Source organism: Vulpes lagopus, chromosome 1 (assembly GCF_018345385.1).
Source record: "Vulpes lagopus strain Blue_001 chromosome 1, ASM1834538v1, whole genome shotgun sequence".
Lineage (NCBI taxonomy): Eukaryota > Metazoa > Chordata > Mammalia > Carnivora > Canidae > Vulpes > Vulpes lagopus.
Genome location: NC_054824.1, coordinates 70,750,232 through 70,769,101, shown reverse-complemented (window position 1 = coordinate 70,769,101; position 18,870 = coordinate 70,750,232). Strand labels below are relative to the sequence as shown.

At 50.7% G+C, this 18,870-nt stretch overlaps 3 protein-coding genes across 5 annotated transcripts; 1 reads left to right on the top strand and 2 right to left on the bottom strand.

The window, feature by feature from the left end:
- Positions 1-214: 214 nt before the first annotated feature.
- PSMB8 (proteasome 20S subunit beta 8) lies at positions 215-3,757 on the bottom strand. Of its 2 annotated transcripts, none has more exons than XM_041761618.1 (6): positions 3,472-3,757; positions 2,507-2,654; positions 2,236-2,347; positions 1,669-1,798; positions 1,088-1,292; positions 215-539 (listed from the first exon to the last, which is right to left on the bottom strand). In XM_041761618.1, the coding sequence occupies exons 1-6, from the start codon at positions 3,706-3,708 to the stop codon at positions 451-453; spliced, it is 921 nt and encodes a 306-aa protein (XP_041617552.1). In that variant the 5' UTR covers positions 3,709-3,757; the 3' UTR covers positions 215-450. The 2 variants fall into 2 exon arrangements, with proteins under 2 accessions (XP_041617552.1, XP_041617560.1); XM_041761626.1 differs by lacking the exon at positions 3,472-3,757 and adding an exon at positions 3,422-3,440.
- Positions 3,758-4,843: 1,086 nt separating this feature from the next.
- On the bottom strand, positions 4,844-13,105 carry TAP1 (transporter 1, ATP binding cassette subfamily B member). Its single transcript, XM_041766864.1, has 11 exons — positions 12,178-13,105; positions 11,650-11,764; positions 11,372-11,502; positions 10,362-10,567; positions 9,717-9,914; positions 8,526-8,654; positions 8,175-8,363; positions 7,398-7,571; positions 6,826-6,988; positions 6,435-6,571; positions 4,844-5,465 (listed from the first exon to the last, which is right to left on the bottom strand). The coding sequence occupies exons 1-11, from the start codon at positions 12,773-12,775 to the stop codon at positions 5,253-5,255; spliced, it is 2,253 nt and encodes a 750-aa protein (XP_041622798.1). The 5' UTR covers positions 12,776-13,105; the 3' UTR covers positions 4,844-5,252.
- Positions 13,106-13,175: 70 nt separating this feature from the next.
- Positions 13,176-18,617, top strand: PSMB9 (proteasome 20S subunit beta 9). Of its 2 annotated transcripts, none has more exons than XM_041766876.1 (6): positions 13,176-13,343; positions 15,362-15,429; positions 16,578-16,709; positions 17,369-17,498; positions 17,744-17,885; positions 18,444-18,617. In XM_041766876.1, exons 1-6 carry the CDS (start codon positions 13,314-13,316, stop codon positions 18,569-18,571), a joined length of 630 nt encoding a protein of 209 aa, XP_041622810.1. In that variant the 5' UTR covers positions 13,176-13,313; the 3' UTR covers positions 18,572-18,617. The 2 variants fall into 2 exon arrangements, with proteins under 2 accessions (XP_041622810.1, XP_041622815.1); XM_041766881.1 differs by lacking the exon at positions 13,176-13,343 and adding an exon at positions 14,046-14,133.
- Positions 18,618-18,870: the final 253 nt, after the last annotated feature.

Below are 18,870 nucleotides of genomic sequence, written 5' to 3'. Positions count from 1 at the left end.
CTGACCTAAATTAAATGGCACATATGTGTCCACAGATCTTGACTGACCTTCCTGAGGGCATGGAGAAATGAGCTCGGAAGGAAAACCCAAGAGAAATATTTGGTGAGGCCCCATTTCGTAGGTTGGGGTTCAAGTCTCTTCTCAGGGAAAGCCTTTCTATCTCCCATCCCCTTCCCACAATCCCAGCCCCAACCCCACTCACCCAAGACACAAATGAATTTATAACCATTTTCCTTTATTCTACTTAGTGGGGCACCCAGAGGGTGGGGTAGGGGGGAGCTACCTGAAACAAGAGAACACACAGGAAGGTAAACTCTACCCTACCCCCACTGGCCCCTGGTTCTTTCCCTCGGGGCTCAGGTTAGGCTTCCCTTTGCTCTGGGGTATAAGCCAACCCAAGTCCCTGAGTTGACCAGGTTTTGCCAGAAAAGGCATGCCCAGCCACCCCTGTTACTGATTGGCCTCTTGGTATTGGTGCAGTAGTTGATTGACATCTGTACTTTCCACTTTCACCCAACCATCTTCCTTCATGTGGTACACTGTGGGCAAATGAGAATGAACATGGAGTCACCTTTCACTTCAAGTTCCTGTCAATGATGTTATGTGGAAGATGACAACATCATAGGCCCAAACATACCCTCAACACATACTTTATTACTGAAACTTCAATGCCCCCTCTTTGGATGCCAAAAACCTCCTCCTCATGCCTGAGTGGTTCAGTCGGTTAAGCATCTGACTCTTAGTTTTGGCTCAGGTCATGATATCAGGGTTGTGAGTTCGAGCCCCTCATCAGGCTCTGCCCTCAGCGTGGGTTCAGCTTGAAGATTCTCACCCTCTGCCCTCCCCGCCCACCACCCACCACTCTCACACATGTGCTCTCTCTCTCTCTCTCTCTCTAAAATAAATAAATCTTTAAAAAGATTTTCTTTCTTTCTTTTCTTTCTTTCTTTCTTTCTTTCTTTCTTTCTTTCTTTCTCTTTCCTTTTTAAAGATTTATTTATTTATCTCTACCACTCTGCCTCCTCTAACTCTCCCAATCTCAAATCCCCCTTCCCCACCCAGGAGGGTGGTAGCATTGGTTTCTTACTGTTGATAATACCGCCAGAATAGCTGTCTCGGTGGGTGGCATAAGTAATAGCCCTGCGGCCCAGTTCATAGGCCTCTTCAGGGCTGAGATTGGGCTGATAGCCACTATCCATGACCCCATAGGCATAAGTGCTCCCACTGCCAGTGGAGAACATATTTCCTGAGAGCCGAGTCCCATTTTCATCCACATAGTAGAGTCCAGGACCCTATAGGAAGCAAGAAGTTTCCAAGTTGGAGTCGGAGAGGGAGTTTTTAGTAATATACAGGTTCAAGTGTGAGCCATAAAAAGTGGATAAAAGAATAAGAACTACCCAGAAACATTTGAACTAGGAGAGCACTTTCGTAACAACCATAGAACTTTAGGGGGAAAAAGTTGGAATCAGCTATTTCAACAAAAGGAACAAGCTTACAAAACAATGGTCCATATCTGGACCCAGAAATAGTCCATGGATATGCTGGAACAATTCTATAACCCAGTGTTCTATGTGCCACCCATCCTTTAAGCGAGGGGATGGAAGTGTATCATGGGGAATCTGGTCTCTCATCAGTCGAGGGGGAATATGAAGAATGGAGAGCACGTACCTTCTTATCCCAGCCACAGATCATACTGCCCATGGAGAGGCCCATGCCCCGGTACTGGTACACCATGTTGGAGAGCAGTTTGGAGGCTGCTGACACTGAGATACGCTCCCCGTTCCGCAGGTAGTACAGCCTGGGTACAACAGGGTGGTGGGGGCAGCAGATTCAGAGGTGGCAGGAGAAGGCTAGCTGTCTGAGCAGCCCACTTGATGTGCAGGAAATAATTAAAGAGACAAGCATTTAAGAAGAATGGTTTTGGGATCAGGGAGAGATCTGGAATTTAAAGAATCTAAACCACATAAAGAAATCCTAGTAAATGACACTGTCCCACCAGGGTTGATGATGTCAGTGCTAAGTAACTGATAAATTATCTGGCTTATTGGCAAGAGTACAAGCTGAGATCTGGGACAAGGTTTTTAATCACCAAAAGGCTCTTTTGGTACTAATGCTACATTAGTACCAAAATGCTACATTAGCACTGGGGTGAAAGGATGAGCAGCAGTGATCTGGAGGTTCCAAGATCCAGGACTGACCACTGGGCTTAGGAGAGCAATAAGAGGCCTGGCCTACCTGCACTCTTTGGCCAGCAGACGCTCCCAGTACTGACAGTCTGCAGCACAGCCAGACATGGTGCCAAGCAGGGAAGGGTTAATCTCAATCACCTTGTTAACCCTTGAGGAGCCTGCAAGAAGATGGAGTTTTGAGAGAGGTAGATTGACCCCCACAGCTCTCCCTGTGTGTCCAAAATCAGTATCTTCTTCTGCTTTGGTGCAGATGTTGGGCTCCTGCTGAGAGGCACCCCAGCTCCCCATATTCTACCGGGGGGAACACACACACTCACTAATATAATTCCCAGCAGTAGCCCGAGAATCCACCGCCACAATCACTCCATGCTGGAACTTGAAGGCCAGTGTGGTGGTGCCATGGACCATCTCATTCCGAATGTTCTTTTCTCCATTCTCACCAAGGGACTGGAAGAACTCAGTGGGCTAATGAGAGAGAAAAAGCAGAGAAATGGGCACTGCAAACTTCTGAAACACAGGGCTCTAGGAAAGGATAAGGATTTACCAGGATTTGGGAGTGAGAAGATAGGCAGAAATTCTCCAACCATTAACAACCGGAAGAGTTAATAACCCATCTCTACAAGGATGTGACTTGGGAAAAGGAAAAGAAGAAGCAGGTGACGCCAGCCTTTTCCATCTTCCAACTCAATGGATAAGAAAGGAAATAAATGTTAACCGTAACTAAACATTTTAAGGCCGACTTTAATGCTTTTTTTTTCCATTCATAGGTCATTTAACCCTCACAACACGTCTTATTAATAATATCCCCATTTTACCGAAGCAATGCCCCAGACCTAGACGAAGTGATTGAGCCAAGACACACAACGTTGAGTGGCTGAGAGAGGCCAACAGTCAAAGTTCCCGGGTTTTCCGAGGCACTCCACAGCCCCTAGAGCAAAGGACCGCCCCAGGAGAAAGGCTTGGCGATTCTGGTCTCCCTCTGGTCTCCCTCCACCACACCTCTAACTCTTTGTCCTAATCTTTTCTAACCCTGAGCGGTCAGCCCCAATTCCCACGTGGCCTCCTCCCTGGCACCGGGTTCTGGAAGGTTCTCCTTCACTAAAGGATGCCCCCTCCCCTGGGTTCCCGGCGTCTGGGTGGTCTCAAGGGCGACCCTCCACTCCTCTGCGCCTCCTCCCCGCCTGCTAACACACACCCCCCTTCCCCGCCCCGGTTTGCTTCGGGGCCCCGACCTGCATTCCCCGGGGGACGGCGGACCTGCATTCCCCGGGGGACGGCGGACCTGCATTCCCCGGGGGACGGCGAGCTCCGGAGATCGGAGGGAGAAACTGTAGTGTCCGGGGTCCGAGCGCAGCTGGCTTCCCAAGGCGGGGAAAGCGCAAGCCTTCCGCGGCCCTCGGGGGGGCCCGCACACCTCCAGCAGCGCCATTGTCGCCCAAGACCCAGAAACCGTCGGAGAAGGAAGCGAAAGCGAAAGCCCCGCAGCCCTAAGGGGAGGGAACCAGAATTTCTTCCACATCCCGCTGCCCTTTCCAAGAGGAGGCCAGTGGGCGGCTGGAGACCAGGGATATCGATCGTATTGGGAACAGGCTTCTCTCTCCGCCCTTACCGCGGCTGGGGGAGCACAGGGTGTCAGACGGTCAACGGACGGGGCGAAGGGCAGCGAGCGGCTTCGAAAGCCGCCTTGGCGCTGAGATTCCGGCGGGCTCACCAACACGCCGCCCCGCGGGCGACCCCTGGAGCAGCTACCACGGGGGGGGGGGGTGGCTGTTACCGCCCAAGGCTTAGTTAGCCCCGACCAGAGAGCTGCAAGTCTGCAAGAAGCTGGGGGCACTTTTCACCTCCGGGGCTTGGGGCGTCCGTAGGAACATCATTTTATAAAAGTCGGGGAAAGAGGAGTAGGTGGGGACAGGTTCTGGGGCAACCGGCAGCAGAATATACTCGCAATGTGGGGAAGGCGGCACCAGGGCGAGGACGCAGCCTCTGAATCTTTGGACTTGGTCCTTCAGGGCCTCTCCTCGTCCGACGGGCTCCCTAACCTACGGCCGCCCGCAAGAACCGCCCTCTGGGCGCGCACCTCCTCGCAGGACTCTCGCTCCTCTGAGCACCACGGAGGATGTCCTCTAAACGCCGCCCCTCCTTGCAACCCGGCTGGGCCTAACCTACCCGGCAACTGTTGACGTCACACACCGAGGCCCTCCCAGAATGGACGAGACTCACTAGACAACCCCGCCCATTATGCTGAAAGGACCCGGGCAGGTGCCGCTTCTGAGAAGGGCGAGCACTCGAGCACTGGGGGAAAGGACCAGGGCGGGGGAGGTGGTAAAGTCAGTTTCTCGGTCGGCGCGCTTGCACTTCCTCTAGCTATGCTCACTCCATCTTCTACTTCAGAAAGGCCAGGGCTTTCTGCAGCTGCAGCTGCTAGTGCTTGGAGGGTGCCATATCCCACTCTGGTTCATCCTAAGGGCAGACGTGGGGGCATGGGAAAGTGGTGGGGGCAACCGTAGGAAACAGAAAACTTAAGGGAGGAGATGGCCCACTTAGGACTGTGAACAGCATTGGGGCTGCTGAAGGAGGGCGACACCAGAAAAATGCATTGCAGAAGTTGATGAGCCATTTGGTATGCTGAACACATGAGAAACCACAGTACGAAACACCAGTATCAGTTTTATTATAAATATCGAGAATCCAGAGTGTGTTATGGGTCAGCATATGACATTAGCCATATTGGAAAGCAGCCGATCTTCCCTTCTCTGTACCTATGAAAGTTCTTATTTTCGGGGTTCTATCAACACCAAAATCCTGGCTCTACACTCAGTTACACTAAGGTGTTCTAGATCCTGTTTTCTTCCAAGAAATCTGTATCATCAAGAGTTGTTTGGAGAGGGCGCAACACTCATGGCATAATTTTAGGTATCAGTTATGGAGCTGTGCTCTAGGATGTCCCTCCTCCTAGAAGCAGCTGCCTCCTGTGCAGCTCTGGTAAGCCCTTTGTTCCCAAATTCTCCATTAGAGAGGTGAAAAGAAGGGAGGGAGAGAGCCTATGCAGGTCTAAGCAGTCTTTCATTCCGGAACACCTGACCCGCCAGGAGCCTGCATCATGGTCCAGAAGCATCCCCTCCTCTCCATGAGCTGCTGGTAGGTTCCTGCTTCACAGATGGTGCCTCCTTCCAGAAAGAGGATTTGGTCAGCCTGCTCCAACAAGCTGAGACAATGGGTGATAAGAAGCACAGACCGAAAGCGCCGCTCAGGACTTTTGTACAGGAGTTGCTTCACCTGAGAAAAGACACAGACTCTGTCAAGAGCCCAGGGAGACACCTGTGTTCCAGAGCCCAGACAGCTCTCACCAGCATCACTGCCACCTGTGCCAACAGCCCCAAAGAATCGAAGATTCTTGTTCTGAGTGCTTCTCTGTCTGACTTTTGACTTATTAAAGACTACTTACATGAGGTGGCAACAGTAGAATAAAAGTTAAGAGTCCTAAGATGAAACCCATAAGAAAAGAGGGAAGGGTATCAAATAGTCTCTCCTCTCTACGTATAAACTGGGAATTTTATATTCTGTTGTATTTTTTTTTATATTCTGTTTTAAAAGAAACATAACTCAGTGGCAAAAAGAATGAGCATTCAGATCAGGCAGGCTTGACTCTGGGTCCATGCTCTGCTACTCAACAACTCAATGACATTGAGTAGGTCATTCAACCTCTTTGTCCCCTTTTTATCCTCTATATAACAATGCCCCAGCTCACAGGCATTCACGGTGAATAAATGAATGAGATAGTAGAAAGAAAGGGCTTAGCAGCATGTCTGGCACACAATAAAAGAGTAAGAGCTCAACTGACATTAATGTTATTAGGATGGTCAGGATGCCTGGGTGGCTCAGTGGTTGAGTGTCTGCCTTCGGCTTGGGGCATGGTCCCAGGGTCCTGGGATTGAGTTCCACATCAGGCTTCCTGCAGGGAGCCTGCCCCTCTTTCTCCCCGTGTCTCAGGCTCTCTCTGTGTCTCTTATGAATAAATAAATAAAATTTAAAAATATATATATATAATTAAGATGGTCTTCTTATGTTTGGCTTCAGAGATTTAGAATCTTTAGACAGTCTCTTTGAATTGGATCTTGGGGAGCAGCTATTGGGAACTGAGGATTGCAAGGATTGATTTAGATAATTATGTTAGTACAACCATAAGTGAATGAAGGAAGATTGGGGAGGTAGGGATATAGTAGTCACTAACAAAATGTCTCTCACCCGCAACTGGCTGTTTGCATCAAGGGCACTGGTAGCATCATCTAGGATGAGTACATGTGGTTTCCGGATCAATGCTCGAGCCAAGGCCACTGCCTGTCGCTGACCCCCTGAGAGCTGGCTCCCAGCCTCGCCCACCTCTGCAGAGACAAGAGCCAAGGTGAGGGCTAGATAACCCACACACCTCCACATATACACTCACACATATACACACCAAGGACTGATGGATACAGCTGGATAGGGAAGGTTCTGGGAAGGTGAACAAGTTCTGAGAATGGGGAAGCCCATAGGAACAAGATCCTACAGCTTCAAAGTGATGTCAGGGGGTTGGAAGAACTACAGAATAAAAGTTTCAGCGAAGATGTCTGGGAGGGGATATGAGCTGAAAGAGCACCTGTGTCATAGCCCTGCGGGAGTTCAGAGATGAAACTATGGGCTCCAGACACCATTGCAGCAGCTATGACTTCCTCCATAGTTGGCTTCTGGACCAGGCCATAGGCAATATTTTCTCTAAAACTCCTTCCAAATAGCTGTGGCTCTTGTCTCACTGCAGCCACCTAGGACAAAATACATGAAGAGTCATAGGGGCAGCCGAGGTGGCTCAGCAGTTTAGCGTCACCTTCAGCCCAGGGCCTGATCCTGGAGATCCTGGATTGAGTCAGGCTCCCTGCATGGAGCCTGCTTCTCCCTCTGCCTGTGTCTCTGGCTCTCTCTCTCTCTGTCTCTCATGGATAAATAAATAAAATCTTAAAAAAAAAAAAGTCATAGAACAAGGAACATAGGACTATGGTTATCTAGAGATTGACAACTCAAAATCTTTATTGAAAGCATATCACAAAATTACTCTCTCTCTCCTGACACCCCATCTCCACCCACGGCCCTCCTTTCAGAGTGCTTGGTGAGAGTGTTCAGTGAGAGTTCTCATTCGATGTCCCCTGCCCTCCCCTCTGCCATCTTCTTGCTCACCTGTGTGTGCAGGTAGCGGTGCTCATATTGGGGAAGGGGCTCTCCATCCAGCAGCACCTGCCCCTTAGTGGGCTGGTACAGATTCTGCAGCAGGGCAGCCACAGTGCTCTTCCCAGACCCATTGCGCCCCACCAGCCCTATCACCTCACCAGGATGAAGGGTAAATGTCAGCGCCTGGAGGCCAGAGAATCAAAAAATAAGAGACACAGTAAAGCCTTTAACCTTGAGGCTGTTATTGTCTTATTACATGGCATGATGTCTTACCCCTAGGAAGAAAGGGGGGGAAATTGGAAAAACATAGCAATTCCTACTCTCCCACAGGCATAGATTTCTGTTCCTCAGGGATGACGGCTCCCCAAGGAGTAGAGATGGATGGTGAGGCAAAGGCCAGAGCAAAGACCAAGCACCACTATGTCACACCCTTGATATCAGATGTCAAGAGAAAACAGAAAGAAAAAAAATCCCATTCTAAATTACAAATGGAAAGAAAAGGAAGAGATAGAAGATGAGAGGCAGATTTTGCTTCAGCAGTTTCTTGGGATGTAAGACTCTTCTCCCGGAGAGCCTCTTCTCCCGTCCCCCCTTAGAAATCCAAGCCGTTCTAGAGTTTGGGGCAGTTGTATGGAGTAGACGGGGCTCATCTTTGCCTTTGAGGGGTTAGGAAGTTAGGAAGGATCTATCTGGACCTTGTGTTAGGCAGGCTGAAGACAGGACCAAAGTTTAGGATGGTAGAGGTGAGAGTGAGGCTGGTGGAAAACAAGGATTGGTAAGTTGTACCTGCAGCACTGGGACATCCGGATGGTTTGGGTAGGCAAAGGAGACATCTTGAAACTGGACAAGGCCCTCCAAATTTAAAGAAGTCAAGACACCACTGGCAGGACAGCGAGGGATCCGGCCCAGGTATTCAAATATTTTGTTTGAGGAGCCCACAGCCTTCTGTACACTGGGGTAGGTGGAGAATAGTGCCTGGAGGAGCGGTACAACTACTGAGAAGAGGAAAACAAATCTGCTTGCCAGATTTATGTGATATGACAAGGATAAAGAATGGAAGGAAGGTGACACAGACGGTGATGAGACCAGGAACGAAAAGCCCTGGGGAGTGACAAAAAAAAAAAAAAAAGCTCTCACCTCCACAGCTGAGGTGAACTGGATCTGGTAGAGAATAAACGTGACAAGGTTCCCGCTGCTTATAGTCCCATTTGTCACCAGCTGCCCACCTATGTATAGAATTCCCACCTTCAGCAGCATCCCTGAGATCTGTGGAAAGACCACGGGGGCGGGGGTGGGGGGAGGGATTGTGGTTGAAAAATCTAGAAGGGGGTGCAAAGAAGCAGACTCATTAGCATTATGGAGATATCAAGTTCTTTTCCCCCAGGTAACAGCAGGAGGCACCACAGGGGTAAAGGAAGCATGCACCAGTGGAGGCTCCATGGAGTCTTGCTCAACTATGACTGTCCTCCCCATCACTGCTGTCGTCTTGTGTGAGGAGCATGTGGCTCCTCACAAAAGGCTTTTATTAATGTAATGTCATCTAATATTCATAGCAAGAATCCTACAAACAAGGTTACACTATTCCCCCCTTTAAAAATGAGAAAACAGGGGCACCTGGGGGGCGCAGTCGGTTGAACATCCGACTCTTGGTTTCGGCTCAGGTCGTGATCTCAGGGTCCTGATATTGAGCTCTGCATTGGGCTCCCCACTGAGCAGGGAGTCTGTTTGCCCTCTCCCTCTCCCTCTGCCCCACCCCCTGCTTCTGCTCGCTCTCTCTCTCAAATAAATATATAAATCTTTTTTAAAAAATAAAAACAAAATTAGGAAACAATCTCAAGAGAAAATAAGTTACTAGCCCATGGTCACAGAGCTAGTAAGTGGCAGCATTGAGCCAGGAATTCCTGAATGCTGCTCTCAGACTCTTTCAATGATGTAACAGATGTCCCTCACCCTTGGCTTCTGCTATTCCCATGGCTCTCACTAGCACATCCACATAGTCCCAGCAGGATGCTGGCACAGGTACAGGAATTTATGATTCCCCGAGTTCTGCCTGAGAGGCAAAGGGAGGCCCTGTGACTGGAAGATAGGGCATCTCCCCAAAAGATGGCGCTGGGTGGATTCGGTGTACCATGGTGACATGAAGCCATCCAGCAGGTCTAAAAAAGAGGGAGGCAGTTAAGAACACTAGGTAGGGTAATTGAGCTCCAGCCTGGTAGGATGAGAACACCAATCCACTGCCGGGGTGTGTGGAGCAGGATTAATGGAAAAGGGAATGGAGTCGAGGCATCTCAGGGACAAGGGAACAGGCATTCTTCTCCAGGTGCTCACACTGGTGATCCAGAGGTTGACTGCATAGGCCAGAGCCTCCTTCTGATGGAGGGTATTCATTTTCTGCAGCTTTTGGCTAAACTTCTGGGCCTCACACTCCTCATTGGCAAAGCTCCGGACTGTGGGCATTGCTGACAGCACCTCAATGGCCACCTGGCTAGACTCTGCCAGAGATGTCTGCACCTGTGTGGCCAGCACCTGCAGAGACATGGACAAGAACTGTCACCCAGGTTGGCAAGCCATCAGGGACACTACTAGCACCTGAGTTGCTTAGTTGGAGATTAAAGGTGAGAAGAGGCAGGTAGATGAAGGAACGAGAAAGGGGCACAAACGAGAAAGGGGCACAGTTATACCTCCTGGATACTGAAGAGTTACAGTGGAGAGGAAATTTTTACTGAGAAGGGTCACAGGGAATCATAATCTTGAGAGTGGTGATCATGTTCATAAAGATGGATTGTGGGCAGAAGTTAGAAGAGAAGACACAGAGAGTATGGAGCCCAACACTGAGCAATCTGGGGACATGGACTATGGGGACAGGGAGTCCCATGGAGATGGGGAATCACTTGAGGGTGCCAGGAAAGAAACCTCAGAGGAGTTAAATCCACCCAATCTGGGAAATGAAGGACTGCAACTCCCTGGACATACCTGGTGCCATCTTCCTAGCTTCTTAGGCAGAAGGAAAAGCAGAGGCAGGGTGACCAGGGTGACCATGGTGAGGGACAGTGACTCCCAGAGCATGAGCCCCAAGAGACACAGCCCCCGTACCAGGTACCACAACAATAGGCTCAGCTTCTCACTCAGAGACTCACTCAGGGTGGATGTGTCCTCTGTCACCCGAGAAGTGATGGCTCCTACCAGGGGTTGGGGAGAAGAGAGAGGATGAATGAGAGGTTCAGAGTGGTGGGAGGGACTAGCAATGACCCAGGGAGGCGGGAGGGGGGATGGAGGGGGAGTAGAGAGCTGGTAGAGGGGGTGGGAGGAACATGGTCTTCTGAGGAGGCTGAGGAGGACAAGGTAAGGGGAATAGGGGAGTTTAGGGACCTCCATGCAGGGAGAATGAGTATTGGAGAGGAAAAACCTGGCCAAAGACTTTTGTTTTAACTATAAAGAAATTGATTCCTATGTGAATTTCCATTTCTCTGACACATTTCTGTTCCTTAAAGATGTATACCCCATGCCGCACACGAGGACAAGCTGGTCACAAAACAAAGCTGGACAAAAAACAGAGAGTGCTGCTAGAAAGCAGTCCAGAAAACTCTACTGAGCTCTGGGCTGGGAATCAAAAGATGGGTTCTATCAAGCTCATCTCTATCCATATGTGACCATACCAATTTCAGCATTTAGGGTCTGGGCCTCAGGTTCCTTCTCTACAAAATAGGCAATTGGACTCTGTGATGTCAAAATTTCCAGGTCTTAAATTCTATAGTTTCTATCTAAATATACGCACAGGGATATATTTATGGAAAAATCTTAGATGGAAAGATTAGGTTTTTCTGAAGGTAAAGAACATAATACTCTTGAGGTATACCAAGAATAAGAAATGACAATGTGACAATGTGTGTCTGTGAGAGAGAGAAAGATCATGGTTATAAGTAAAAGATGATATATGGGGAATATAAAGAGTATACAGATGGGTAATGAGTTTCATGAAACACCTGTTGGGTTCTGTTGGAAAAACTCTGTTTCCTGGCGCAGGACAGCCTGAAATACCTCTCCCTGCACCTGGCTGTGCACACGACCCATGATGCTGTTATAGACTCCATCACCCAAGAACTCCAGCACTGCACTAGAGAGAGATGGGGAGAAGAAGGATCAGGGTGTATTCAGAGGACAGAGAGAAGGTCCCAGAGAAGTGCACTCTGGACAGCACCGACTTCCAGCTCCCTCTTTTTCAGGGTCCCCCATCCTCAGCTTCCAGCTGCAGCCCCCAGACCTGGTGGTGGTGAGAATGGACATGAGCGTTATGTTTCGTGTGAAAGCAGAGGCCGTCTCATCTTGTAAAATCCAGTCAGTGAGGTGGCCAGTGAAGAATGGAATGGCCATTTCTCCTGGAGGGGAAGAGGAGGGAGGGGTCAGCCACAAATACCAGGTCTAAGCAGATCAGTTCCAACCAGACTGTCTCCTCCCCCATCCCACTCTTTCACCTGTCACCAGGCAGAAAGAGCACACTGAGGACCCAGCCCTGCACCCTGGAACCCACAACCCTGAACCCCAGCCCCACCAGACCTTCAGGGGGTTATTTAGGAAGACCAGAGGTCATAGGGCATGCTGCCCAGAAAAAAGGACACTTGCCCAGGGTGGCTAGTCCTAGAAGACACTGGAGTGGTCTTCTCACGACCGGAGCCCGGTCGCCTTCCCCTGATCCACATTTCCCAGAACCCACACCAACCGATCTCACTGCCCCTTAGTAGGATTCCTGCCCAGACTCCAGGGCCGCCCCTCTGCCCCTGCACCCTCTTACCAAGACTGGAGAGAACCAACAGGACCAGCAGGAGCGGCAGGCGGCGCATCTCTGAACCCAGGCAGCCTAGCAGCCGGCGGACCGCGTCCCCTGACCCCCCCTGCCTTCCCGGCGCCCAGAGTCCGCTGAGTTTATGCCACAGGGCGGCTGCGGACAGTGCTGCCAAGTAACTGAGGGCGAACACATCCAGGCGGCTTCCCCAGTGCAGGAGCCTGGGGCTGTCGGAAGCCCGGGCACCTCTCCACGAGCGCAGCTCTCGGAACAAGGCGAGGCCGGGCAGGGCCAAGCCCAGCGCCGCCGCCGAGGGCTGCAAAGCCGCCAGCCAGCCCCCGAGTCCTGCGCTTTCGCTTCCGGAGCCGCCCGCCGCCCCGAGCACGCCGCGGGCGCCCAGCCACAGCACAGCCCCGCGGCTCAGGCCCAGCACCCAGAGCCGGAGCAGGGGCAGCGCCGTGGGGACCAGCACGGAGCAGGCGGCGGGGAGCGCCTCCCGGAGCAGCACCCAGTCGGCGAGGAGCAGCAGCGCTACCCCCAGCCACGCCAGGGGAGCTCGGGACGAGCAGGGGCGCCCGCCGGGACCGGGGGGCCCAGAGCCGGCCATGGCAGGGTGCTGCCCGAGGCTGTGCGGCGAGGGCGCTGAGGCCCACGGCCGGGCGCGGGGCAGGGCGGCGGGGTCTCGGAAAGTCCCGGGACCCGAAGCCTGAGGTTTCGCGGAAAGGGAAACCGAAAGCGGCCGCGGGCTCGGGAGGTCCGCCCGGCTGCAGGGGGCCGCCCGCGCAGGCTATTTTGGGAGAAGGCGTGGAAAACAGATCCGAGGTTCTGGGGAGCAGCCTGCGGCCCCGCCTTCTCCACCAGGCACACCCGTCCCTCCTTTCTTTGCTTCCTCTGGCGAATTCCACTCGTCGGACTCCCCCCGACCCCGACCCCACCCCCAGCCTCCGGACCGTGTTACCCCAGCCCCTTCCGTCACCCGTCTCCGGGCAGATCTGCCCCGGGTAGGTTAGCGCGGGCGGCGAAGCCTCGCGCCCGGACCAGGCGCCCCTAGCGGGCGGGGCGGACGCGCGGGGCTGGGGGTGGCGCCCTGCCGCGGTCCCGGGACGCGGAGCAGCGCCGCAGGCGGCAGGCAGCGCGGCGCCGAGATGCTGCGGGCGGGAGAAGTCCACACTGGGGTGAGGAGTCCGGCTGGGGGTCAGCAGAGAGGGGGAGGAAGGGGAGCGACGGGGGCGACCCCAGAGGCTCCGCGCAGTGAACGCGGGGACTAACAGCGAGGGGGAGTTTGCACCAGCCGGTGCTGGCAGAGATGCCCCGCGTTGAACCCAGGGCGTCCCTGCTCTGAAGGGGCTCGGGTGGGCGTCCGCGGAGGCACTGCGCGCGCGAAGCTGGGGGCGGGGGGTGCAGGCGCTTTGGCTCCTAGCTGCAAGCACCAAGGGAAGCTGCTCTAAAGCGCTTTCGCTTTCACCTCCGGACTATAGAGAGGGGCTGAATAAATCAAGGGAGGCGGTTGGAGAAGGTGCAAACTGATGCAGAAAGGGTTCCCTGGTGAAGTAGGGCAGCACTCGGGCGAGGGCAATGTGGGCACTGATTGAGAGGGGGCAGCGCATCACACACACCTTTGATACACTGGCCGGCCGCAGCCCTGATAGCGGGGTTCCTTGCGAGCCGGCGGTGCCCTGCCCGTCCTCGCCCAACAAGGCTCCCGCTTGGCCCAGGGGCTGCCATGCTCTCTTCCCTGCGTCCTGCCGGCCTGCCCAAGGCTGCCCGGCTTCTGCTCCCAAACTCCTGCCACAACTGTCCGCTTGGGGGTGGCTTTACTTTAGACAATGACCTCTGGAGTGGGGCTGCCCTTTTTCAATGGCCCTCAATTCATGGTGAATCAGTCTGTGGGAATGCACTTGCAGGGCAATGGCCCTGGAGCCCGGACCCACAGAGTGATGAGGATTCACTGAAACCATTTGTCAGGTGAGCAGTGGGAAATAGGAAGCAGAAGTCAAAACAAGAGATGGGAGTTAGACCTGGGCGTTAGTCCCAATCTGCTATTAATTCTAGGTGACCTTGACTAGTCAGTCACCCTCCTCCATGATTCAGTTTCTTCATTTGAACCAAGGATCTTTAAGGCTCTTTGCAACTCAAAGAGGAATAGAAAACGTAGCCTTATGCCTTTCACCTTCCTTAATTCTTTTCCTTAATTTCTTTCCTTGACCTGAAAAGTCAACTCAAACTCCCCAGGCAAATACTCTCTTCATACAGAGCTCTTCCCCTGGCTACTGAGATGCACATTGACCTCTTGATCAGAAATCCTTAAATGAGGGGTGCCTGGGTGGCTCAGTCTGTTAAGCAACTAACTCTTGATCTCAGCTCAGGTATCCATCTCAGGGTCCTCCTGTGTTCAAGCTCTGTGCTGGGCTCCGCGCTGGGCATGGAGCCTACAAAAGAAAAGAAAGAAAGAGAGAAAGAGAGAGAGAGAGAGAGAGAGAGAGAGAGAGAGAGAGAAAGAAAGAAAGAAAGAAGGAAGAAAGGAAAAAGAAATCCTTAAATGAAACCATTTTTTATTTTATTTTAAACCAACTCATGTGTTCCTAGGCTGCCTCCTTCCTTCCTTAATGCCTGACCCTGCTAACCACCATACCACTTGTTGATTCTGTTACTTAATAAACTGGTTAAGGAGTGTGGGGGTGGAGAATTAGGGCCAAAAAAAAAAAGACATGAGCTTGTTTCCCAAGGTCAGAGTAACCTTCCCTGTGTTGGGTCTGACCACATCTGCAGCAACAAGCACATGTGGTGGTCATTCACTTGTGGGGCTGCCTCAACCACCAGTGATTGGAAGCACCCCATGCTTCCAATGGGCGTGGCTCCCCACCCCGGGAGCCAAATGTCTACCTCTGCAAACCTCATCCTCACCTCTCTCCTTATGGTGGGAAGGATTCTATTAGGAAGGTTGGGGCCTAGAGATAGGATTCTTTCTATGTTGTTGCCACCACCAGGCTCTGACATTCCCCTGCAGTTGGGAGAGGAGATGGAGATAGTGGAGAGATAGAGGGGATATCCTATACTGGGAGTCAGCTCTGGCCTAAATTGCTAAATGATCTTGAATCGGTGACCTCCTTTCTCTAGGAATGTTTCCTCATCTGTAACATGAGGGAATCAAAGCTCTTCCTGCTATGACATTCCATCCTCTGTGTCTCCACAGACAACCATCATGGCGGTAGAGTTTGATGGAGGTGTTGTGGTGGGTTCTGATTCCCGGGTATCTGCAGGGTAAGTACCAGTCAATGTGAATGCTTCTGGAAGGAAGCCAATGGCCCCAAGTACAGATTTTTTCTTACCCATTCATGAAGATATTAGTAAAGTGGAGCTTCGCAGAAACTGAGTTAACCTTTTAGAAAGGCCCCTATAATGAGATACTGGGCAAGTGCTTGGGTCCCTAAATTCATGGAGAATCTGGGGCCTAAAAGCTTATGTGGCCTGTCCCTGCAGGGATGGGTATAAAACGATAGGGTATGAGAAGAAGGTAGGATGCAAAGATTTCAGCCTTCCTTTTATGTTTAGAGATAGAAAAGACGGCTCTGCCAGGAAGATATTCTGGTTTTTCATCCAGCACATGTTGATCTAGTTCTGTCTCCTCCATTCTGGCCAGTTTCCCCCTATGCAAAATGAGTATATGGGATTAGGTCAATATCACTTACTTTACATCCCATAGAACACATAACTTTCTCAAGATGGATAGAGCAAAGAAGAATTGCTTAAGAATATTATTCTTAATTTACTATTTTTTTGTTTTATTATTAAATCTAAGCCTGAAAATAAGTCTAACTTTGATCATTACTTGCTGTTTCATTTGAGATTATTTTTTTCCTGTTTTTTTTTTATTTTTATTTATTTATGATAGTCATACAGAGAGAGAGAGAGAGGGGCAGAGACACAGGCAGAGGGAGAAGCAGGCTCCATGCACCAGGAGCCCGACATGGGATTCGATCCCGGGTCTCCAGGATCGCGCCCTAGGCCAAAGGCAGGCGCCAAACCGCTACGCCACCCAGGGATCCCTTTTTTTCCTGTTTTAATCCAAGTATTAAATATCATGGACTCAGGGATCCCTGGGTGGCTTGGCGGTTTAGCTAGCGCCTGCCTTTGGCCCAGGGCGCGATCCTGGAGACCCGAGATCCCGGGAGACCCGGGATCGAATCCCACGTCGGGCTCCCGGTGCATAGAGCCTGCTTCTCCCTCTGCCTGTGTCTCTGCCTCTCTCTCTCTCTCTATGTCTATCATAAATAAATGAGTAAATCTTAAAAAAAAAAATATCATGGACTCCAGTGCTCTACTCTTGTCAAATAAATTTGGGAAACACTGATTAACCTAAAAAATTCTGGCATTGCTAATGTTGCTGCCTGCTGACTCCTTCCCCACAGAGAAGCAGTGGTAAACCGAGCATTTAACAAGCTGTCCCCACTACACCAACACATCTACTGTGCTCTCTCTGGCTCCGCTGCTGATGCCCAGGCCATGGCTGACATGGCTGCCTACCAACTGGAGCTCCATGGGTATGAAGCTTTGGGGATCTTCAAGTCCACACTCACTACAGTTCTCCCAACCAGCAAACCCTGAGACAGTGTCATTCCTGTTCCAGGAACACTGCTATGAAAAACGAAAATTTCTCATTTGGGCTCCTGTTTTTATTAGCTTTGAACTGGCACTTGAAACCTGGTTTCCGCATCTGTAAAGTGGAGATAATTAATAGTACCTACCTTACCTCACCGGACAGTTTTGTTGAGAATCAAATGATCTATGTGAAAATGGCTTGAAAATTGTCAATCACTATCCTACTAGAAATAGCGAGAAAGAAAATGATGGTGTGCCCACCATATGCCAGGCAGTTACTGTGTGAGAGACCAAGGTCATTAGTGCAGAAGTAAAGCTTATTTGGTTTTACTCACATGGGCAAGGCCCTTGCAGCTCAGAGTTATATAACTGGGAGAGGGTGGGTGGGACAGTAAAGGAGGAGAACGTTGAAATCTCCTTACCACTTAGGACCTGTGCGAGACTCGGCCTCCTGTGCATGTGGGAAAGGAGCTGGAGTTTGAACTATTGCAGCTCTAGGTTTCAGGTTTCACATGTCACCTGGCAGGGACGATGGTAATGGGCACAGAAGGGGGGAACTTCAGGAAACTCTATTGACCCCTATTACTAATATTTCTTTTAGGTTGGAACTGGAAGAACCTCCCCTTGTCCTGGCTGCGGCCAACGTGGTGAGGAACATCAGTTATAAGTACCGGGAGGACCTGTCTGCACATCTCATGATAGCTGGCTGGGACCGACGAGACGGGGGCCAGGTGAGGGTCTTCCCACGTACACCCTCCCTTGGTGTTTCTCAGTACCCTACAGAGGGCGATCGAGGTTATATGTCATTCCAGCAATGGGCTCCAAAGACCCCGCCTCTAAAAGTGTAGTATAATCGCAACCCATGGGGGTAGGAGACCGTGGGGCTTCATTGCAGAACACGGAGACGCGCTGACTGTCTCAGTGGCAAAGAGAGGATTGACACTTCCATGGTCTAACCTGAGGATGCCTTCCGCAGGTGTATGGAACCATGGGAGGAATGCTGACTCGACAACCCTTCGCCATTGGTGGCTCTGGCAGTACCTATATCTACGGTTATGTGGATGCAGCCTATAAACCAGGCATGTCCCCTGAGGAGTGCAGGAGCTTCACCACAAATGGTAACTCACCAAGGGGAAGGGTACCTGGGGAGGATTTTTAAACATGAGAAGGAAGAAGAGTATGAGGAATATATGGGTGACCATTCAATTTAATGTCCAAACTGGAACACTTTGAGTGTGAAAGGAGCAGGACAATGCTAAACTAGTTGGGACTTCAGAACCAAAGGCATCAATCAGGACTGTTCTGAGTACCCCAAATTCAAATATACGGTTACTATAAGAATCAGTGGTGTGCTGGAGCTGACTTGGGCCAGCTCATGAGAGCCAATTGTTAAATATCCAATGGTTCCTGAGCTGCTCATTTAGCTGTTTATAACTTGAAATCAATCATGGTAGGAGTTTTGAGTTTGGATACCAGGAGATGTTACACATAAAGGGTTTTGTGTTGTTTTTTTTTTTTTTTAAGTTGATTTACTAGCACATTACTTGATGTGTGTTCCAAAGAGATGGGTTTTGAGGTCTGAGAGTGGTAGTAAGCATATGAGCGGGAGAGGAATGTAAAGATTTCTGAAGCTAAGTTATTCTCTCTCCCCCTCTCTACCCTGAAACCCTCTACAGCTATCGCTCTGGCCATGAACCGGGATGGCTCCAGTGGGGGTGTCATCCACCTGGTCACTATTACAGCTGCTGGTGTGGACTATCAAGTAATCTTGGGTAACGAACTGCCAAAATTCTATGATGAGTGAATCGTCCTCCCTTCATTATTTTGTAATAAACTCTTTCAGACCAGAACCTGGTATGGTCAATGGAAAATGGGTGCTCAGGGGGATGAAGTTTAGGTGGGGGCTTCTTCCTCCCAGATGTTAGATATCCTTTCATAATGACTTCATTCACATTAGAGATCAATACAAGATAAATGCTTAAAACTTAGGGATTTGTATATTTCAAAGGATGATAACAATAGCCGAAACACTGACTAAGGCATTAGCTTAATGCTTATAAGCTTTATCTCTTATAAACAAACAAAAGACCTTTATAGCTTATA

Excerpts from the sequence above, each read along its gene's own strand:
- PSMB8 (XM_041761618.1), bottom strand. The coding sequence starts at position 3,708 with ATGTGGAAGAAATTCTGGTTCCCTCCCCTTAGGGCTGCGGGGCTTTCG. Across the intron at positions 2,655-3,471 it reads CCGTCCCCCGGGGAATGCAG|CCCACTGAGTTCTTCCAGTC; the intron begins GTCCGCCGTCCC and ends CTCTCTCATTAG. Across the intron at positions 1,799-2,235 it reads CTGCTGGCCAAAGAGTGCAG|GCTGTACTACCTGCGGAACG; the intron begins GTAGGCCAGGCC and ends TGTTGTACCCAG.
- TAP1 (XM_041766864.1), bottom strand. The coding sequence starts at position 12,775 with ATGGCCGGCTCTGGGCCCCCCGGTCCCGGCGGGCGCCCCTGCTCGTCC. Across the intron at positions 10,568-11,371 it reads TTTCCAACAGAACCCAACAG|GAGCCATCACTTCTCGGGTG; the intron begins GTGTTTCATGAA and ends AACCCCTGGTAG. Across the intron at positions 7,572-8,174 it reads CGGATGTCCCAGTGCTGCAG|GCGCTGACATTTACCCTTCA; the intron begins GTACAACTTACC and ends TCTGGCCTCCAG.
- PSMB9 (XM_041766876.1), top strand. The coding sequence starts at position 13,314 with ATGCTGCGGGCGGGAGAAGTCCACACTGGG. Across the intron at positions 15,430-16,577 it reads GATTCCCGGGTATCTGCAGG|AGAAGCAGTGGTAAACCGAG; the intron begins GTAAGTACCAGT and ends CCTTCCCCACAG. Across the intron at positions 17,886-18,443 it reads CAGGAGCTTCACCACAAATG|CTATCGCTCTGGCCATGAAC; the intron begins GTAACTCACCAA and ends AACCCTCTACAG.